This window comes from Pelobates fuscus, chromosome 6 (genome assembly GCF_036172605.1).
Source record: "Pelobates fuscus isolate aPelFus1 chromosome 6, aPelFus1.pri, whole genome shotgun sequence".
NCBI classification, from domain to species: domain Eukaryota; kingdom Metazoa; phylum Chordata; class Amphibia; order Anura; family Pelobatidae; genus Pelobates; species Pelobates fuscus.
This window is the reverse complement of record NC_086322.1, coordinates 222,183,076-222,205,445: the sequence shown is the minus strand read 5'-3', so window position 1 is coordinate 222,205,445 and position 22,370 is coordinate 222,183,076. Positions and strand designations below refer to the sequence as shown.

General features: G+C 40.5%; 1 protein-coding gene across 4 annotated transcripts in view; it reads right to left on the bottom strand.

Moving 5' to 3' along the window:
- Window positions 1-22,370, bottom strand: part of PTPN13 (protein tyrosine phosphatase non-receptor type 13) — a 264,870-nt gene that overhangs the window by 97,698 nt on the left and 144,802 nt on the right. For all 4 annotated transcript variants that reach the window (XM_063458775.1, XM_063458777.1, XM_063458776.1 and 1 more), the window contains exons 9-10: window positions 1,708-1,803; window positions 646-736 (exon numbers count right to left, since the gene is read on the bottom strand). In XM_063458775.1, the coding sequence (XP_063314845.1) occupies window positions 646-736; window positions 1,708-1,803 (187 nt within the window). The remainder of the gene's footprint in view (window positions 1-645; window positions 737-1,707; window positions 1,804-22,370) is intronic.

The window sequence follows — 22,370 nt, the reverse complement described above, 5'->3', positions numbered from 1 at the left end:
AAACAACAACCACCACCCACATATCAGAAAAAGAAACCAGATTAGTGGTGTCTATATGCTGCTGACACTTTCCTGATACTATGTATTCTAAAGCTTAAAAACTACCATTGCAAATGTTTTGGACAGATAATAAAATCTACTCAATGAGTTCCCAATCAGAGAGGCTGGTTTGGGTGTCAGGAAAACAAAATTCTGAAAACAGAAAAAGACAAAAAAACGAGACTGCCTCTTTAACCTCTTTGCACTATAACCACTAGATGGGAATGATTCACCCTAACTACACTTTTTCACTGGGTATGCTTCCAGGGTCTATAAAATAGACTGGTATGAGTTGACTGAGCCTAAACCACATGCCATAATTCTAAGGTCAACTTCTAAACCCCTTAACTTAAGCACCTCCTAGTACAAACTAATCCTAAAATAACCCTATTAGTGTGCCTATACTCCCAGTGTGGGTCATATATATGTCTATGCTATGCTCTACTGATCTTTAAGAATCTTCATTATGATTTGATGCCAGTATAGTAAGCGTGGTTTAGTAAATAATGATAATACTTTACTTGCCACCCAAAAATTGGCATATTTCATTACACTCAGAATAACTCTGATCTTAGTGAATAGAGCATATATATTAATATTCTTTACCTCAATCCAGGAGGCTGTAATCTGTTGGATTCTTCTGTTCCGACAAAAACACTTGATGAGTCATATGTTCTTAATGCATCAGTTTTTCTCCCTAGGAAATAATGAATGCAAAACAATAATATATTATAAAGTCCTGCAATGGAACATCAAAGGTGCCACAACCTGGGGTATCCCTATACTTGTCATCTACGTGGCAAAACCATGAAGGAGCCAGGATATGTACTGGCATTGCTGCAGAATCTGTCAAAGTTCTCCCAGTAACGTCCACAGTATTCTGCCATATGACATCATATTACCTCATTACCTTTAGCACAAAGCAATGCCAAGTGAAAGCACTTGTGCAGGATAAATCCTTTACAAAGGCTAGCATAGATATTGCTCTTCGAGATGAAGCTTTCTCCAACCAACAAGGTATGTGAATGCAAGGAAGGCTCATTATTACAAGTCTTGCATATTGGGCACAATTTTCTTGGTAAAATATGTTTTTCCTTCTACTCACCAGGACTGAGCATTTCTAGAAATCGTGCTTCTCTTTATTACAGTCATTTTTGCTGTTTTTGTGGATTGTATCTGCCTACAATACTAAAACAAGCTTTGAGAATGATCTGGACCTAGAGATTATAATTTACAACTATTACATCAAAGTATGCTTACAATTTAATCCCTTAAGGACACGTGACATGTCATGATTTCCTTTTATTCCAGAAGTTTGGTACTTAAGGGGTTAAAGGGACACTCTGCTCAGCATAGATGGTCACACTTTACTCAAACATTGTAAAATATCGTCCTCTCTGAGAAACTGAAATGTTTCTCAGAACATGCCTTTAGTTGAGTGGCTATCAGACTGACAGCCATTAGAGGCATTTCAGTGGCAACTTAACCACTAGAGCACACTCCAATGGATATGGCGCTTGGAGTATTCCTTTAAGCATTTTTTTTAATTGATTATACAGTACAGCCCCTTTTTCCATGTTAAGGATTAAATAGCAATAAAGAAGACATATATATATATATATATATATATATATATACACATACACACACTTTGATAGATCTACTTACCTTGTCTAAATTCTGGATCAGATGAAACTATGGATGGACTTTCACTGGAGGTACTGTAGGCATCGCTATGCGAGGATCTGTGTAATCTGTGTGGCTCTAAAAAGGTAAAATAAAAGATGTATATATTTTCCATGAACAAAAGCAGACAGTTTCCAACAATTCACAAAAAAGGTTCATAACGTGTTATAGCCTTTATAATGCATTCAAATTAGAGACGTGAACTGTAAAAATTGAGGAAGTAAAGATACAGATGTTCGTTCTCATAATACACACAAATAAATAGATGCTTTTATATAAGGAAAACTAAAGTAGAGCAGATTTCCGTTACGGAGATGGACGTCTGGTGTACAGCACTAAAGTGCACGTGATACACACACTAGTATGTCCTTGGCTAGCAATAAGGATATCAGGTAGTTTGGTAGGCCAGTATTCATATATAGATCTACATCAGTATACTTTATATATGTCCTAGGCAAGGTACAACAATACTCAGGTACCCACTAATTACATTACAAAAACATCCCCATAATATCCACAACTCATAAATTACTCATAGCATATACAGTGTGAAAACCACAAAACATGCAATGCCTACATGACGGACACAACTATCTTCAGTTAACTCATTACTTACATGTTCACAACCACTTTTACAGAAATGACTGACGATGCAGGAATATGCAACACTATTTACCTCTTATTATCTTCCCTCTAAGTCCTCTTCCAACTTATCTACTTGCATAAAACATACAAATATTCACGTCCTTTAAAAAAAAAAAAAAAAAAAAAAAGCGCTTTCTTGAAATTCTGGAATATACTAAGTATGGTCACCTTTTAACCTCCAAGCAACCTAAACCACTTGTATCTAGATTAATAATTATCAGAGTGCTGTACATGACAATACGCAATCAACTTTTTGTTTTAGCAAAAAGACATATATAAAATGCAATAATATATATATACACAAGTGAACTTTCTTTGGATTATATATTTTGGCTGAAGTACGCACCCAGGAAAACACAAGACCGTTAGAGTGAGTGCTGGACCCACGTGAATATATGTGTGCATACATATATCTACATACATACACTGATCAGCCACAACATTAAAACCACTGATAGGTGAAGTGAATAACATTAATTATATCGTTATGATTGTACCTGTCTAGGTATGAGATAAATTAGGCAGCAAGTGAACAGGCAGTTCTTGAAATGTATGTGTTGAAAGCAGAAAAAATGGGAAATTGAAAAGATGTGAGTGACTTTGACAAGGGCCACATAGCGATGGCTAGACGACTGGATCAGAGCATCTCCAAAAGAGCAAGTCTTTTGGGCTGCTCCCAGGATGCAGTGGTTGGTATATACCAAAACCTGTGAATTGGTGTCAGGGTCATGGGCTTATTGATTCATGTGGGGAGCAAAGGCTAGCCCATCTGGTCCGATCACACAACAGAGCTACTGTAGCTCAACTTGCTGAAAAAACTTAATGCAAGTCAGAATAGAAAGGTGTCACAACACAGTGCAGCACAGTTTGCTGCGTAGCCGCAGACCGGTCAGACTGCCCAAGATGATTCCACTGCCGAAAGAGCATTCATTTGGGACGTGAGTATTAAAATTGGACATTGGAGTAATACAAGAAGGTTGCCTGGTCTGATGAATCATGTTTTCTTTTAGATAAGGTGGATGCCAGGTGCAAGTGTGCGTCGTTTACCTGGGAATGATATTGCATCAGGATGAACTATGTGAAGAAAGCAGTGTTATGCTCTGGGAAATGCTCTGCTGGGAAACCTAGGGTTCTGGCATTCATGTGGATTTTACTTTGACACATGCCACCTACATAGAGATTGTTGCAGACCATGCAGACCCTTTCATGGCAATGATGTTCGGTGATGGCAATGGCCTCTTTCAGCAAGATAATATACCCTGCCACACTGCAAATATTGTTCAGAAATAGTTTGAGGAGCATGACAAGGACTTCAAGGTGTTGCCTTGGGCTCCAAATTACGCTGATCTCAATCTAATTGTGCATCTGTGGGATGTGCTTAAACAACAAATCTGGTCCAAGGAGGCACCTCCTCGCAACCTGCTGGACTTAAATGATCTATTGCTAATGTATTTGTGTCAAATACCACAGTACACATTCAGAGGTCTTGTGGAGACTGTTTCTTGACGCATTAGAGCAAGCATGTCAAAAACGTAAAAGCTAACACGGGCCAAATAAACAAGGTTTTAAACAAAAAAACAAAAAAAAAAGATTTGGACCTATACCAATACAAACTAAAATTACTTGTATCATTCTTATGCAAGCAATATGTAATCCTGGGTACATATATATAATTTACTGAAAAGCTTCACTTTAAGTTTATTGCTTTGCCCCCCCCAATCTAATACACAGCCTCCCGCGACACTGCTCCCTCCCTCCCCACAATCTAATACACTGCCCCCTCTCCCTCCCCACAAATACACTGCCCCACCTCTAATTTAATACACTGCCTCCCCACAATCTAATACACTGCTCCCACTCCCATCACTCTAATTTAGTACACTGCCTCCCCTCCCTCACCTCAATTCAACACACTGCCCCCCTTCCACCACACTGACCCAAACCTCCGCAAATTTAATTATTTTATTTTTTATATAGCGCCAGCAAATCCCGTAGCGCTGTACAATGGGATACACTGCCCTCCCCGTCCCTTCCCCCAATTTAACACACTGCCACATTCCTTCCACCCATTTTTATACACTGACCCTCTCCTTTCCCCAATTTAATACAATGCCCATCTCTCTCTCCCCAATTTAATACACTACTCTACAGGAAGGTTCCCCGAAGCCCCTCTTCCCCTACCAGTCCCAGTCCAGCCCCAGGCCACAAAGATACACATTGCGGTTTTAATGTTGTGGTTTAAGGTGGTTTTATATATATGTCCACCTGTTGACTATAACTTCCATCAAGCGTATGCAAAAATTACCTGATCTTGATGGGATATGCGGCCCTTTGCAGCAACACCACTGTGTGATTCAATTTCCATCATGCTCAGTCATGATCATTCAATTGTCATGCTAAATTAGGTTTCACTCATCAAACGCTTTCAAAGGACCATTTCACACACACATGAAGCACTTCAGCTTGTCTGTCATTTGTGATAGTTTATAAAAGCTTTTATAATTGGGGGCTAAAGTGTGATGTAATTCCAGTAAAATACAAGTTTAGCAGGCTAAGATTGCCACAAGGCATATGTATGTATATGTGTTTGTAGTATCAGTTAGTTAATAACACGTAGCTAAGATACTGTCATCACTGTACTGACCAGGTGCAGGAATGTAAGAACTGGAATTACGCGTCCCTCTCCTTTGTATCAGATGAGCCACGTGGTTAGACCGGATGGATGAGTTTAGACTCTATTCATTAAATAGGTTAAGGGTATGTGTGGGTGTAGTTAATTGTGGGAGGAGCTACAGTGCTATATAAGGAATGTACTCTATGTATTCAGTACTCAGACTTTGCTGTATTTTGGTGACGCTAGTCCCTCTGAGTCCCGATCGGTGATCCAATAAAGAATCTCTTCCTTCCTGAAGAAACCTGTGTCCATCTCTCTGTGCTTGGCTTCCGTCAGTTTCTCCGGTATCATTTGGTGCATTGGCCGGGAAGCTCATCGTTCAACGGTAGCTGAGAGGCAGAGGCGTGAGACGGTCTATCTTTGCCCACGTTCTCTACGGCTGCACCCCTGAACTTCTGCGTGGACCTCCCTTCGTCTCGGCGCCACTGGTCTGTTGTCCAGGAGATCATCGGCCTCTACGTGAGAAGTGCTGGGGTGTCCCCGTCGATGAGTGTGAACTCAGGTTCAGGAACGAGGAGGTAAGATAACTGCTGTTTTAGACGGCAGGACCCGCTAGGGGTATACCGATTGTGCGGTAGGCCCAAAGGGGTTTTTGAATCTGTATCTGCCCCCTCTGTCGGAGGGAAGGAGCGAAGGCGCACCGCTCGATCGAACGCTCTTTAGTCAGACCGTTTGATTTGGTTAGTCAGGCGGGGTCCTGGTGTAAGATAGCCCTAGCCGGACACCGGTGTCTTGTCTAGACTAGCGTTCTAGGGTGTATATTACGTTCGCTAGGTCGGAGGGACCGGGAGACTAAGCGGCGCCTGTGTAAATTCGGTTCGCTAGTTCTCATCCTATCTGGGCTAAGTGGGAAGGCGTGTAAATTTGGAACCCACTAGACTTTTGATAGTACGACTAAGAGGCGCCTGTGTAAATTCGGATCTCTAGCTCGTTGTATAGTGCGACTAAGAGGCGCCTGTGTAAATTCGGATCTCTAGCTCGCTATGTATATGTGGTGATTGGGCAGTGTGGCTAACCAAAACGGGTGTATATAGTTTTAGGTAGTCCATTCAAGGTACTGGCCAATAGTTTAGTTGGGAATTGTAAATGTGTTAACGATTGTTTAGTAAAGTGTATATCTTGTTAGATAGCGCGAGCTCAGCCGTCTAGCGAGAGTGTTAATAGTGTGTTGCTGTATTATAGTGCACGGTACCATAACCCTGTATATTTACTGACATTATATAATAAGTACTAATCATTGTCGTCCATTGCATGTTTAACACCATAACCACTAATAATTGTATTGTGACCTTAACTTGTGCTTTGACCTATGCTAACCGTACTGTAACCGCTATTTGTAAAAGACGATGTTACTGGGGTGTGTTATAGACGGGTAATTCGTATATAGAGAATTATAGCGTGGGTGACTGTGTAGTTACGCCAAAGGGCATAATATTGATTATATAGTGACTGGTGTAGCAGCTGTGTGTGTACGGGAATTCCCTGAGTGTTTATTGTTATTGTGTACGTTTCACTTGATAACCGTACCACGTGGTGCTGTTGCCAGAGGAAACGGGTGTGACTGTTGAATAGTACGCGTGTATAGTAATCGTTGTCGACAACGTTCCACTGTTAAATATGGGTGCGTCGCAGTCAACGATTCCGGATCCCTTAGGATGTATGGTTAAGAATTTTAAAAAGGGATTCAAAGTTTGTGATTTTGGGGTTAAGATGTCCCCTGTACGTTTGGTCACTTTGTGCACTAGGGAGTGGCCTACTTTGGTTGCGGCATGGCCGCCACGTGGCAGTTTGGATCCAACTCTGGTACAGCGCTTACACGTGGCTGTATCAGGTAGGCCTGAACTTTACGGCCAGTTTCCTTATATTGATTGTTGGAGACAGGCCGTAAATGACTCGCCAAAATGGCTCCGGACATGCCACGAGGAACAGTGTCGCCTCATGGTAGCTAGGACTTGTTCGTCCACTAGGGCTGGTGTTAGGCCCATTTTGGACACGCCCCCTGAGTCCGAGATCCCTTTGCCGCCCCCTTACTTTCCGTTAAGAAGAAGTGACGCAAACGCAGGAAGTCCTGTAACCCTTCCCTCACTACCCCCATCCACTTCCGCTTCCTCCTCCAGTGCAGGATCCACCCCCCCTCGTACTAAATCCCCCCTTCCGGAACCAGATAGACCAACCTCCATTAAAAATGAATATCCTGATTTGGCGCCACTTCAGACTTCCGGTCAAGCTTCATCTAGCTCGGCCCGAAGTGTTCTATTCACTACCTTTTCCCAAAACCAACCTCCCACATCCCCATACCCTATCTCTCCCCGACCGGAACCCATGACTGACGCTTCCCTACGTAGCCCCATCCAAACCCGACAGTTGACTGGTGCCCAACAATTAAAGCACTATCAGATGCCTCTTCGCTTAAATCCCGGGTCAGCTTATATCGATGCCGCAGGTCAAATGGCACACGCTGACCCTGTCTTCGTATATGTCCCTTTCACCACTACCGACCTTTTAAACTGGAAGACCCATAATTCCTCGTATACTGAGAAACCACAAGCCATGACTGCAGTGGTGACTAATCTAGTTGCTCCTCCATCTGGAAGGACTATTACTGTGATAGGAGCAACTGGAAGAAGTGCTGAAAGACCGGTTCTTAAAAGTCGACTCTGTACATTGGGAGGCCACGTAGTAAAACACCAATTCCTTTATATGCCTGAATGTCCAGTCCAATTGCTGGGACGTGATATGCTATCCAAATTACAAGCGCAGATTACGTTCCTACCAGATGGAACAACATCTTTAAAGTTTAATGGACCTTCAGGTATTATGACTTTATCCGTACCAAAGGAAGAAGAGTGGCGACTTTATACAGTGTTGACTAGCCAAAACCCTAGGAGTGATGAGACATTGTTTAACATACCAGGAGTTTGGGCAGAGAACAACCCACCAGGACTGGCCCGCAATATTCCACCAATAAAAATTGAACTGAAACATGGGGTTTATCCAGTGAGCCTAAGACAATATCACATTCCGCAGAAGGCTAAGAAGAACATCCAATCCTATCTGGATAAGTTCATACGGTATGGTATCCTAAAATTCTGTACTTCCCCCTGGAACACCCCATTGCTGCCTGTTCAAAAGCCCGGCACAGATGAGTATCGACCTGTGCAGGACTTAAGAGCAGTCAATGATGCGGTTGTTAGCATACATCCAGTTGTACCCAATCCATATAACCTGCTTGCTTTAATTCCGGGCGGGGCTACTTACTTCACAGTCTTAGATCTCAAAGATGCCTTCTTTTGCCTCCGAATTGCCGCAGAAAGTCAATGTATTTTCGCTTTCCAGTGGGAGAACGCTGTAACGGGCTCAAAACGCCAAATGACTTGGACAAGACTGCCCAAGGGTTTAAAAATTCACCTACCCTATTTGGTTCAGCCCTAAGTCAAGATCTATTGGATTTCGAGTCCATCCCAGGAGAGTGTGTATTGTTACAATATGTAGATGACTTGTTGATAGCAGCAGTTACAAAAGAAATCTGTCAGCAAGCAACGCACGATCTACTACACATTCTCTGGAAGGCAGGATACAAGGTGTCTAGAAAGAAGGCTCAGTTGTGTTTGCCAACTGTCAAGTATCTAGGATTCCATATCTCTGAAGGTCAAAGAATTATGGGGCCAGAGAGAAAAGAAGCTGTCTGCCAAATACCAATACCCAAGAATAGAAGACAAGTGCGAGAATTCTTGGGGGCAGCAGGCTTCTGTAGGATATGGATTCCCAGCTATGCGATACTAGCAAAACCTCTGTACGCAGCTATCAAAGGTACAGAGCACGACCCCTTCTTATGGACCCAAGAACAGCAAACGGCATTTGAAGATGTGAAGAAGGCTTTGATGAGTGCCCCAGCATTAGGTCTACCTGATCACACACGACCATTCTACTTATATGTACACGAGCAAAGAAGAATGGCTGTGGGAGTATTGACACAGTACTTGGGATCATGGCAAAGACCTGTTGCCTACATGTCTAAGCAACTGGATGCAGTGGCCAGCGGACTTCCACCTTGTCTAAGAGCCGTAGCTGCAGCCGCCCTGCTAGTAGCTGAAGCCGATAAACTCACTCTGGGTCAAGAACTTTATGTACGAGTCCCACATGCAGTACAGACGTTGTTGGATTACAAAGGAAATCATTGGTTTAGTAATAGCCGTATGACCAAGTATCAAGCAATGTTGTGTGAAAACCCAAGAGTGCATTTAGAGACTGTAAACACCTTAAATCCAGCTACCCTTTTGCCACAACCTACTGAAAGTCAACATGATTGTTTGGAAGTAATGGATGAAGTATTCTCAAGTAGACCAGATCTTCGTGATTTTCCCATCCAGAACCCCGATGTTCAATATTACACCGACGGCAGTAGTTATGTGAAAGAAGGGATCCGCTATGCAGGATATGCAGTAACAACCATAGACAAGGTGATAGAAGCTCGGCCACTGGCGAAAGGAACATCAGCACAAAAGGCAGAATTAATAGCACTAACACGAGCGTTACAATTGGCTGAAGGTTTAAGAGTAAATATCTATACGGACTCTAAGTATGCGTTTTTAACCACTCATGCCCACGGAGCTTTGTATAAAGAAAGAGGACTACTGAATTCAGAGGGCAAAGAAATCAAGTACGCAGCTGAAATCCTACAACTATTGGAAGCAGTGTGGGAGCCGAAAGAAGTCGGTATTATTCATTGTCGAGCACATCTGAGAGGTGATGGTGATGTAACCAAGGGAAATCGGATGGCAGATAGTGCAGCTAAGCGTGCTGCTGAATCAGGAAGACAGGAGTATGTGGGGCATATAGCTGCTCTTATACCAACTCCACTGTCCCAATGGACTCCAGTTTATACAGCTCAAGAAGAGGAGTGGTTAAAGACTGAACCGGGAAAGTATCTGGAGAACAAGTGGTATCAGCTAGAAGATGGAAGAATAGTTATACCAGCATCGCTAGCGGTAGAAATTGTCCAAAATTATCACAACGGGACACATTCTGGGAGAGACAGTACTGAAGAATCTCTTAGAAAACATTTCTACATACCAAGATTGTCCAACTTGACTCAGGCCATTGTACGCAGATGTGTAACGTGTGCTAAGAATAATGCAAGACAAGGACCAGTAAAGCCACCAGGAGTTCAGTTTATGGGGGGACTCCCCATGTCCGATCTACAAATAGACTTTACAGTGATGCCTAAATCGGGTGGACATCGTTACCTGCTGGTAATTGTGTGCACCTATTCAGGCTGGGTAGAAGCATGTCCTACTCGTACAGAGAAAGCAGGAGAAGTTGTGAGATTCCTGCTACGAGAAATAATACCCCGATATGGACTACCCTGTTCTATAGGATCGGACAATGGTCCAGCTTTTGTTCATCAGTGCCTACAACAACTGACTCATATGCTTGGTATAAAGTGGAGGCTTCATACTGCATATAGACCCCAGAGTTCTGGTAAGGTAGAGAGAATGAATAGAACTATAAAGAACCAGTTGGCTAAAATGTGTCAGGAAACCCAACTTAAGTGGAACGTTCTCTTACCCATAGCTTTATTGCGAATCCGCAGTACCCCTACCAGAAGGATGGGCCTCTCTCCTTTTGAAATCATGTATGGGCGACCACCTCCCGTACTTGGTAACTTAAGGGGGGACTTGAGTCAGTTGGGAGAAGGAATTACCCGGCAGCAGGTTGTAGAGTTGGGTAAGACTATGGAGGAGGTACAGAAATGGGTACAAGATAGATTACCTGTGAATATTTATCCCCCTGTTCATAGTTATCATCCAGGAGATCAAGTGTGGATTAAAGAGTGGAATAATGTACCGTTAGGGCCCAAGTGGAGAGGTCCTTATGTTGTTCTTTTGTCTACCCCTACAGCAATAAAAGTAGCAGAAGTGACTCCGTGGATACATCACTCCAGGGTTAAACCAGCAGCAGTCGATTCTTGGCAAGTTACAGTAGATCCAGAGAATCCCTGCAAGATCCGGTTAAAACGCACTACTCAGTCGGAGTAACGAGGAATTATTGTGGATTACAAATTTTATTGTTACAGGTGTGAGTGAGAAGGCCATAATAAAGCCTGTCCGCTTACCATCACATAGTGTATAAGCCAGGAAAGTCTCGAAGGGACACCTGTGAAGGCGAGCAGAACTCCATTCCCTGCAGCCCTCACATCCTGGAAGCTGAGGTTCCATCGCACGGACGAAGACTGAGGATGACGGCGAAAGATGTGCTTTTGATTGTGTTTATTTACATGTGTTTTTATATTCAGGAAGGTAGAGGTACCGACACTCCTAGCTGTGAGGTATGCATTAAGACTACGAGAACAGGTAACCATATTTCCCAAACCCTAATTTGGCATTCACAATACGAGTGTAAAGGAGATGTATCGAGATGTAGATACTTAAATATAGATTATAGTGTGTGCCATTTAGGAGTAGGAGAACCTAAGTGCTTCAGTCCGGAGTATCAACCTCGTACAATCTGGTTGACTCTCAGGAATGGAGATCCTCAGGGGACCCTAATTAATAAAACGGTGTTAGAATCCGTACATTCTTCGGGTGTTCTGCTATTTGATGCGTGTAAAGCGATATCGAGTGGTAGAAAGCCGTGGAATGTATGTGGGGATCTTAGATGGGAGAGGACGTATGGGTCTAACGATAAATATATTTGTCCCAGTAGCAAAAATAAATATGTAAGTCCTAGATGCCCAAATAGAGATTATAACTTTTGCCCATATTGGTCTTGTGTGGGGTGGGCAACTTGGGGACAGACAGTAGACAAAGACATGATAGTGACTAAGTTGCCGACTAGCCCTTATTGTAAGTCTATGGAATGCAACCCAGTCCATATACTCATTAATAACCCCGACAAGTTCTTAGATAAGTATGGAAATTTATTTGGGTTTCAAATATACGGGACGGGTTTAGATCCTGGGACATTATTGTTTATAGGAATAGAGACTGATACGGTATCCTCCCAGACTCATCAAGTATACCATTCCTTTTACGAAGAGATGAGTATAGATAATAAGATCCCCCATAATGCTAAAAACCTGTTCATCGATTTAGCTGAAAGTATTGCCGGTAGTCTTAATGTTACCAACTGCTATGTGTGTGGAGGTACTAACATGGGAGACCAATGGCCTTGGGAAGCAAAGGAGGTAATGTCCGGTTCTGAGGCAGTTGACCAATTAATATCTACACAAGCCGATTATCATATGAGTGTTAGAGGTAAATCTGAGTGGAGATTAAAGACCTCCATCATAGGTTATGTTTGCATAGCAAGGAAAGGAATGATGTATAATACTTCTGTAGGAGAATTAACTTGTCTAGGGCAAAAAGCTTATGATGATGATACAAAGAATACAACTTGGTGGTCGGCTTCAAATGTCTCAGAACCATCTAACCCGTTTGCTAGATATGCCAATTTAAAGGATGTGTGGTTTGATCTATCCATCACATCTACCTGGAGAGCCCCAGCAAATTTGTACTGGATCTGTGGTAAGAAAGCCTATTCGGAGTTGCCACAGGACTGGGAAGGGGCATGTGTGTTGGGTATGCTCAAACCATCCTTCTTCTTGTTACCGATTGAAACAGGTGAGACTTTAGGTGTTAAAGTGTATGATGTGAATCATAGGAAGAAAAGGGGACCCATAGAGATAGGCGCCTGGGAAGATAATGAATGGCCTCCCCAGCGTATTATAGATTATTATGGGCCAGCCACGTGGGCTGAGGATGGTACCTTTGGTTATAGAACCCCTATTTATATGCTCAACCGTATTATAAGATTACAGGCGGTGGTTGAGATTATCACAAATGAGACATCACAAGCGCTCAATCTTCTAGCGAAGCATAACACCAGGATGAGGACAGCAGTCTACCAAAATAGATTAGCCTTGGATTACCTTTTGGCAGTAGAGGGAGGTGTATGTGGGAAGTTTAACCTAAGTAATTGCTGTCTTCAAATAGATGACGAAGGGCAAGCAATAGCTGAGCTTACTAGCCATATGGTTAAACTAGCGCATGTGCCTACTCAGGTATGGAAAGGGTACAATCCAAGTAGTTGGTTTGGTAGCTGGTATGAGTGGTTTGGAGGGCTTAAGGCAGTGGTAGGTGGAGTCCTACTGATTTTACTGTTGTGTCTACTCCTACCGTGTCTTATACCCTTAGTAGTTAGGTCTGTGCAAAGCCTGATAGGAAGTATAGCAGAGAGGAAGGCTGCTGCACAGATAATGGCGATATATAAGTATAAGGCTCTAGATCAGGGAGAACCAATGCAAGAAGATGAATGTTGAAGATTCACATCATAAGATAAGTCTGGTCTGGTTCATGGTAACCTGAGGTATATGCAAACCAAGGTTAAGTGATGCCTCAAGTAATTGTGAAATATCAGAGGCATCAAAGGGGGGAATGTGATGTAATTCCAGTAAAATACAAGTTTAGCAGGCTAAGATTGCCACAAGGCATATGTATGTATATGTGTTTGTAGTATCAGTTAGTTAATAACACGTAGCTAAGATACTGTCATCACTGTACTGACCAGGTGCAGGAATGTAAGAACTGGAATTACGCGTCCCTCTCCTTTGTATCAGATGAGCCACGTGGTTAGACCGGATGGATGAGTTTAGACTCTATTCATTAAATAGGTTAAGGGTATGTGTGGGTGTAGTTAATTGTGGGAGGAGCTACAGTGCTATATAAGGAATGTACTCTATGTATTCAGTACTCAGACTTTGCTGTATTTTGGTGACGCTAGTCCCTCTGAGTCCCGATCGGTGATCCAATAAAGAATCTCTTCCTTCCTGAAGAAACCTGTGTCCATCTCTCTGTGCTTGGCTTCCGTCAGTTTCTCCGGTATCAAAAGCACCTCCCTGGCTGACACACCAATAGCAAAGGAGGTTTCCTTCCACATCCATTAACTCCATAGAGCTAACAGAAGTGGCAGGACAACTGCATGCACCTACCTTCCTCCCTTCTCAATAAACTTAATACAGCTCACCAAGATGCATAGGAAAGCCGCAATTGTGCGAATGTGCTAATGGACAGCAGCTTCTTAATGAGGAGTATTCTCCAACACAGACGGAATGTATGTGTCAGGAAAAGAGAAGAGTGCTTGCAAAGGCAGCAGACAGCAGGTTTTTCTAACATTCACCCCATTTCCAAAAGGAAAAATAATGCAGAATTAAATGCTCACATGTTTGCATTGGGGTATATCTACTAATGTTTTATCCATGGCATGTTCCTTTAAAATCACTTTTTAATAGAGCCTCTGCTAAAAGGATTTCGGAGACAGCATCACATGGTTTTTTTATTTTTTATTTAACTTATCTAACATGCCTAACAAACATTTTAAACTATTTAACCACTGCCTCACCTATTATGAAAACAACAACCACCTTGTGTAGTAGTCTGTTCCTCCCAGATCAGGCATCATCAAACTGATGGAACAGACAACAGGATAAACTAGACTGGATTTACAGACACGCCTGTTTTAATCTTTAACAGACACCAACAATGCCTCTAGGAAAAGGATTCAAAAAGGATTCTCTGATACAAAGGTGTGTTTTCCACCACTGGAGCAAATATGCATCTGTCAGACAAAACAGTTTACAAAAGGCCTCCTCTGTGACATTTCCAAGAGGCCATCATGGGTCATCAAGAAAAAATAAAAAACATAGTAAAGAAAAACACACAGCTACTGAGCCTATATTCCAAATGCTATAATGCCCCTGGTCGCTAGCTCCACACAGGTACACCCTGATTGCAATATACATTAAAATAATAATAATTAAGTTTTACTTATTTTTTTTCTCCCAGCGCAGAGGCTCCCTTCATGCTGGTCACCTTTCTGCCTGCTGAAACATCACAGGAGGCATGACCTTCACCTGATGGTCCAATATTGGGACCTAATGTGCATGAACAGCGAATCAATGCTTTCCTATGGGAGCTTCCACATCTTGTAACAGAGTTGTACTTGGTCAGTTCAGCGTAAGTGCCTATTAGGCTGACAGCCACTAGAGGTGGACTTAACGGAGCTTTATAGTGCCAGGAAAACAAACTCGTTTTCCCAGCACTATAGGGTTATTAGGTCCCCCCCTCCCGCTGGGCTGAAGGGGTTAAATCCCCTTCAGCCACTTACTTTAATCCAGCGCCGGGCTCCCTTGGCGTTGGTGACCTCTCCTCCCCCTGCCGTCATCAGCTCGAAATGCGCATGCAAGGCCAGAGGGGCGCGCAAATTCAAACCGCCCATAGGAAATTACTCAATGCTTTCCCATGGACGTCCAGCATGTCCTCAATGCGATTTTCGCATTGAGGATTGCGGAAGCGCCCTCTAGTGGCTGTCAGGGAGATTAACCTTCAATGTAAACGTAGCAGTTTCTCTGAAACTTCTATGTTTTCAGCTGCAGGGTTAAAACTAGGGGGACCTGGCATGCAGACCACTTCATTGAGCTGAAGTGGTCTGGGTGCCTATAGTGGTCCTTTAACCATTTAAAGGTAAACATAACAGTTCTTAAAAAAAGAAAATGCAATGTTTTACATTGCAGGGTAAAAAGGACAGGGACACTCCAAGCAAACCACCTAATAGAGATGAAGTGTTCTAGGTGACTATAGCGTTACACCTTTAAGGTCTATCATTAATTGTAATGTACTACTGATACAAGATTCAGAGAATCCGAAAATGTCAAAAGCATACACGCAAATGTAAGTAATAAAATTATATTACATGAACATTTTACCCTCTGGTGTTTAATGAATGCATGTTTAGCATTATTTGCTCCCACAGTTCAGACATTAGCTCATGATATCAGATCAGCCCTAGGAAAGAATTTACTAATCTACACTTTAGAACTTGCCCTTGTGCCATAAAACTGTACATGAACAAATCATTTTTTATTTTTCTTTTAATATTGCCAGACTACATATGGGCTACAGTTTTCACCTTTCAAAATAAAGCAGCACGGTCTTTCACTGTTATGTTTTAATTCTTCTCATTCCCCTTGTATGTAATATTTATACTTCTTTTTGCGTTTATTTAGATGTATTATCTTTGGTCCCTCCTACTGGATCTTAAGATCTGTACGCTGCCAATTCGACAAACTGCAGACTTCATGGACAGAGGAAAACAGTTTGAGGAATTCATTAGACTGATTTATTGTGGATAAATTAGCTTGGCAAGATCATACTCTACATAGGGGAAAGTAGTCCCTAATTTGTCTTGTGTAAAAAAAAAAAAAATAATTTTTTTTAAATAATAGTGAAGTAAATATGAATGTGGTGGGAAAATCCTTCAAGAATAATACATTATATTTCTGTAGGTCATTGTGATTTATCAACAGATGACTGAATAAAATTGATTTTAATCAATATGAATTTTTTACATAATAAAACACTATTCCTCTCCAACACTATTCTCTATGAAATTGTAATGAGACATCATCATAAATGAAAGTAGCCAACACATCCTTTTATTTACCCTGTCTCACACCGTATTTAGTACAATTTGTTTTTGTAGCTTCCTACGAACTACAACACCAAGCTTTGTTAATTTCCCATGGCAATAAATGGGGATGAGTTATTCTACACGAAATCAAATTCCGTCATAAATAATTCTATCTTCTTTATTTGATTGGAACCACCCTGTATTAAATATACAGCTTACAATGACTAAGTGTATTGTTTCATTGTAAACTATGACACATCAGTCATCATTGCAAGTGGATTTTAAAGACTGTATTTGTGGTGTGTCTTCAGAAGCACTTTTACTTAGGGTGTCTTGCAAAATCAAGGCAAGACTAACCCTTAAATTATCATAGACCGAATAAACTCTTGCAAAACATTTCTCGACAGGACTGCAGCCCACAAGTCCAGGCAAGCAGGCTAATAAGCAGAATTTCAGGCTAATTGAGACAACACAGTTGACTAAACCACATAAGTGCAACCTGTTTGCATCTACATTATATTTGCTTTTAGTTAACCTTTGCTTGACAAGAGACCAGGCAGTTATATACTGTACATGAACCTGTAATCAATTAAAGAATTACATGTTTATTTCATGGTTGGAATACAACGCAATTACATTAAAGGGACACTACAGCTTAATGTAGTGGTGCTGGTGACTATAGTCTGTCCCTGCAAGGCTTTTCTGAGAAAATGCAGTGTTTACATTGCTAGCTTGTAACACCTCAAGTTGCAGTCAAGATTAATAATCTCAACCATGGAGGCGGAGCCAGCCACGGCGAAACCATTGCAACTGGGGAAAAAATATGTGTAAAAACTTTCCATGGCAATCAACAGACATCAAACTATAGTGTCAGGAATACATGCATGCATGCACTTTAGTGTTCCTTTATGTAGAGAGATACTGAAATGACAATGTTGGTTAAAGTCACAGTATATTGTGGTTTAATGGGATGAAATGTGCAGAACATGTAAGTAACACGAGCTTTAAAAAAGTTATATGAACTAGGAGAAACTCTTTGGTAATTTATATTTGTTGTGCCATGTAGTAAGCACAATGCCATATGTTTCCCTATGCATACAGAGGATCTGCCTCCTAACATATTAAAGTGTTACTCAAACACCATAACAACTTGAGTGATTTGAAGTGGGCATGGTGCCTGGAATCTTATGTGCAGTGTTTCACTTTGAAATGTTGCACATACAGAATTTAACCTCTCTGCTGCAGAGGTGTAACTCTACCTCTGGCACCGTCATGGGAGGGTGTAAGCAGCCTGGCTGGCTAATATCAATTCTGTACAAATTTTGGTCAGCTGACGCACTCAGCCAATGAATAGAGATGTCAGGAAGGACTAATGGGTCCTAGTGAGGACCCAGGTAAAAGGGGAAACCATTGCAAAAAGTTTATTATGTTTAAGGATTTAAAAAATAATATATATATATATATTTTATTTTTTTTATTTTTTTTTTAATTCCACTTTATTTGGCTAAGCAGCCATGATTTTAGTAGGTTCACGGAGAACAATCACAGCAACAGTTAGGTTAGCATGAGCAGCATTAACTGTAGAATCTACTATGATTAATCTAATAAATATACGCTTAACCAACCCTTATCTAACAGAAATCTATCCACTTGATTGATTCAAAAAACATTTTTAAAAAATGATTTGGGTTGTTGGGTTGTCATGAAATAGGTAATATCTCAGGAACTGGGCGAGATCAAACAAAAAAAGGACCAGACCTAACAATTTGCTACCAAACTGAATAAATGGTTTTTCCATTTTGTTATTTTTTTGACAGGTTAACCCGCTTTAGAATAACTATTAATATTGCCTATTACATAAAAACCAACAACAACAACAAACAAACAAACACCATAATAGCAGATCATAGCAGTTAACAGAGAACGGCCAAGATATGACCTGCACTTTTTGGGACGGAATGTACTGTAAACTATGGAAAAACAGTAAGTATTTACCACTTGATGAAAAACAATTTCAAATACAATGCAATAATTAATGGTATAAAAACAAGTGTGTGTGTGCCACCAAATTATTCTGTTAGAAGATGGAAAAGTAATTATTTTTGTAAAAACACACTTTTTTTGATTGCACTATACAAATATATACAGGGTCAGTACAAACCATTACGCGCTAACCTGTTCCCTGAACGGGAATATACAACAGACAAAAAGGTCACCCATTGAGACTGGAAGAAAGGAGTTTTCACTTATCGCAGAGTAAAGGGTTCTTTACAGTAAGAACAATAAATATATGGAAGTCTCTATCTTGAGATATTATCTTATCAGATTCTATTGATTTTTCTTTTAATTTATTTAAAGAGACCTGAATTCCTTTTTTTTTTTACTTTTTTTTTATTAACGAAACTATTAAATTAAGCAGGTAATGCTTGAGAAATTTCAATATACTTTAAGTGCATTTTAAAAAGGTTCTTTACAAAAGACAATAATGAGCTCTACAAGTATAAAGCCATGCAGAACCAAATCAGGGATAAAAATAACACAACTAAATCATTTACTAGCCCATTAACCAAATCATTAACTGTATGACGCAGCAAATGAAAACTATGTCTATACTTGAAACATAAGCCCTTGTAAGAGGATACTCATTAGTACATACTAAAAAAACAAATATTGAACCAATGCTGTGGATTTTATTCTTGTTTTAGAACTTGAGTGTCATGATTTATTTCAGATTCATTCAAACACGATGTTAATACCTCACTGTATGGCAATATTCTTTTGATCAGTTTTTACACAATGTAAGATAGCTATGCAAAAATGCATGGAGGGCAAGGAAATGGAAAAGAAAACCGTTGAAAATGGTTATGTATAGTAGTTTAGGTTTAAAAAAAACAAAACGTAAATTCAACCTTAAAGCTATGATTTTATGCTGTTGATTTAAAAGAGGGGAAACAAAACCTCAAACATGTGTAGCCATTTTCAATCATGCCACAAAAAGGGGGGAATCATTCTTGACTCCAAAGTTTTGCTTGGATCAGCAACCTGTTCACATACAAATCAATTATATTATTTAATATTCGGTTTTTGAAAAAGTAATCCAGGTCTCTTTAAATAAATTAAAAGACAAATTGATAGAATCTGATAAGATAACATCTTAAGATAGAGACTTCCATATCTTTATTGTTCTTACTGTAAAGGAGCCTTTACTCTGCTATAAGTGAAAACTCCTCATTCATGAACAGGTTAGCACTTACTGGTTTGTACTAACCCTGTTTATATTTGTATAGTGCTATGATATCGACTTCTGAGCCCCGCCCCCTTTTTTTTTTTTAAGAAAACAATTCCAGTGTTTCTTGCCTTTCTTCATAAGTAATGTTTTCCAACCCCCTTATTCATTTTCTAACATTTTGCAACATCAAGCAAACTGTTTTACCAATCACAATTTCAAAATTACTGCATGTATTTACAAAAACATGCAAAATATTAACAGATTTTTATTAAATCATAGTAATCATTTAATATACCCTTGGAAGGGTCTCTCAATTGCTTCCTTCAAATGGGTGTTGGATAGATCTGTCCTACTCAAAGTGAGTTAGTTATATTTTGCTCAAGAACAATAAAGGAATAAAATAGACAGCGGCTGTAGACAATGGTCAAGAAAAGAGGGGAAATTACTTGGAGACCAGGGGAATCCACCTGAAACCTGGTGAGTTTATGTAAAAATAGAAAAGAAAAAAAGAAAAAAAAAAAAAGAAACCCATTTTCTTGTCTGTGACGGACTACTTCTAATGGAGAGGAAACAATCTTCCCCCCAGCAACCTCCTTAGACAGTAACTAAATTATTTTTAAAGTTTTAAAGAACAAAATATAATATGTATCAAATCTCATGACTTACTGCAGAACTTTTCTTTAAAAAACAACTGTTTATTTATAGCAACACCAATGTCACATCAGAGTGGTCTTAAAACTGTAAAAAAAAAAAAATAATATTGGACTGAGCATACATACTGCTTAGATGCCTTCTACTTTCCTTACGTTGATGAACATACCATTTATAAGAAAAAAAAATGTATTTTTAGTTAACAAAAATATTCTGTGACATGAGTATTCGGAATATTTTATTTAGGAATCAACCGATATTGATTTTTTAGAGCAGATACCGATACCGATAATCTGTGAACTTTCAGGCCGATAGCCGATAACTTGACGATATTCTGTACATTTACCATTTTGAAAAAATAAACTAATCCTAAAGGTAAATGCAAAAAATATACATGCCACATGTAGTGGGAGCTGTGTGTGTTTGTGTAGTGTGTATAGTGAATGCAGTGAGTGTTTGTGTAGTGTGTATATTTAGTGAATGCAGTGAGTGTTTGTGTAGTGTGTATATTTAGTGAATGCAGAGTGTTTGTGTAGTGTGTGTGTGTGTGTGTGTAGTGTGTGTGTGTGTGTGTGTGTGTGTGTGTGTGTATACTGAATGCAGTGTGTGTTTGTGTAGTGTGTATAGTGAATGCAGAGTGTGTGTTTGTGTAGTGTGTATATAATGCAGTGTGTGTGTGTATGTAATGCAGTGTGTGTAGTGTGTGTAGGTAATGCAGTGTGTGTGTGTATGTAATTTATTTATTTATAAAATATTTTACCAGGAAAGATACATTGAGATTTCTCTCGTTTTCAAGTATGTCCTGGGTTTTCAAGTATGTCCTGTGTATGTAATGCAGTGTGTGTGTATGTAATGCAGTGTGTGTTTGTGTAGTGTGTGTATGTAATGCAGTGTGTGTTTGTGTAGTGTGTGTATGTGTTTGTGTAGTGTGTTTGTAATGCAGTGTGTAGTGTGTGTGTATGTAATGCATGTAATGTAGTGTGTGTGTGTATGTAATGCAGTGTGTGTAATGCAGTGTGTTTGTGTAGTGTGTGTGTGTAATGCAGTGTGTGAGTGTTTGTGTAGTGTGTGTAATGCAGTGTGTTTGTGTAGTGTGTGTGTAATGCAGTGTGTGAGTGTTTGTGTAGTGTGTGTAATGCAGTGTGTGAGTGTAGTGTGTGTGTGTAATGCAGTGTGTGAGTGTTTGTGTAGTGTGTGTAATGCAGTGTGTTTGTGTAGGGTGTGTAATGCAGTGTGTTTGTGTAGGGTGTGTAATGCAGTGTGTTTGTGTAGTGGGTGTAATGCAGTGTGTTTGTGTTTGTGTAGTGTGTGTAATGCAGTGTGTGTGTGTTTGTGTAGTGTGTAATGCAGTGTGTGTGTTTGTGTAGTGTGTAATGCAGTGTGTGTGTTTGTGTAGTGTGTAATGCAGTGTGTGTGTGTTTGTGTAGTGTGTAATGCAGTGTGTGTGTTTGTGTATGTAATGCAGTGTGTAGTGTGTGTATGTAATGCATGTAATGCATGTAATGTAGTGTGTGTGTGTGTGTAATGCAGTGTGTGTGTGTTTGTGCAGTGTGTGTGTAATGCAGTGTGTTTGTGTAGTGTGTGTGTAATGCAGTGTGTGTGTAATGCAGTGTGTGTTTGTGTAGCGTGTGTGTAATGCATGTAATGTAGTGTGTGTGTGTGTGTGTGTAATGCAGTGTGTGTGTAATGTGTGTGTAATGCAGTGTGTGTGTGTAGTGTGTAATGCAGTGTGTGAGTGTTTGTGTAGTGTGTGTAATGCAGTGTGTTTGTGTAGTGTGTGTGTAATGCAGTGTGTGTGTGTTTGTGTAGTGTGTGTAATGCAGTGTGTGTGTGTTTGTGTTTGACTTACCTTGCCAGCAGCTCCTCCAGCTCCCCAGTAGAAATCTCGCGGCCCTTAGTGCCGCGCGGAGCTCTGCGGCCGCGTGTCTCGCGAGATTTAGACATGGAGCTGCAGGAGCTGCTGGCAAGGTAAGTCAGCGC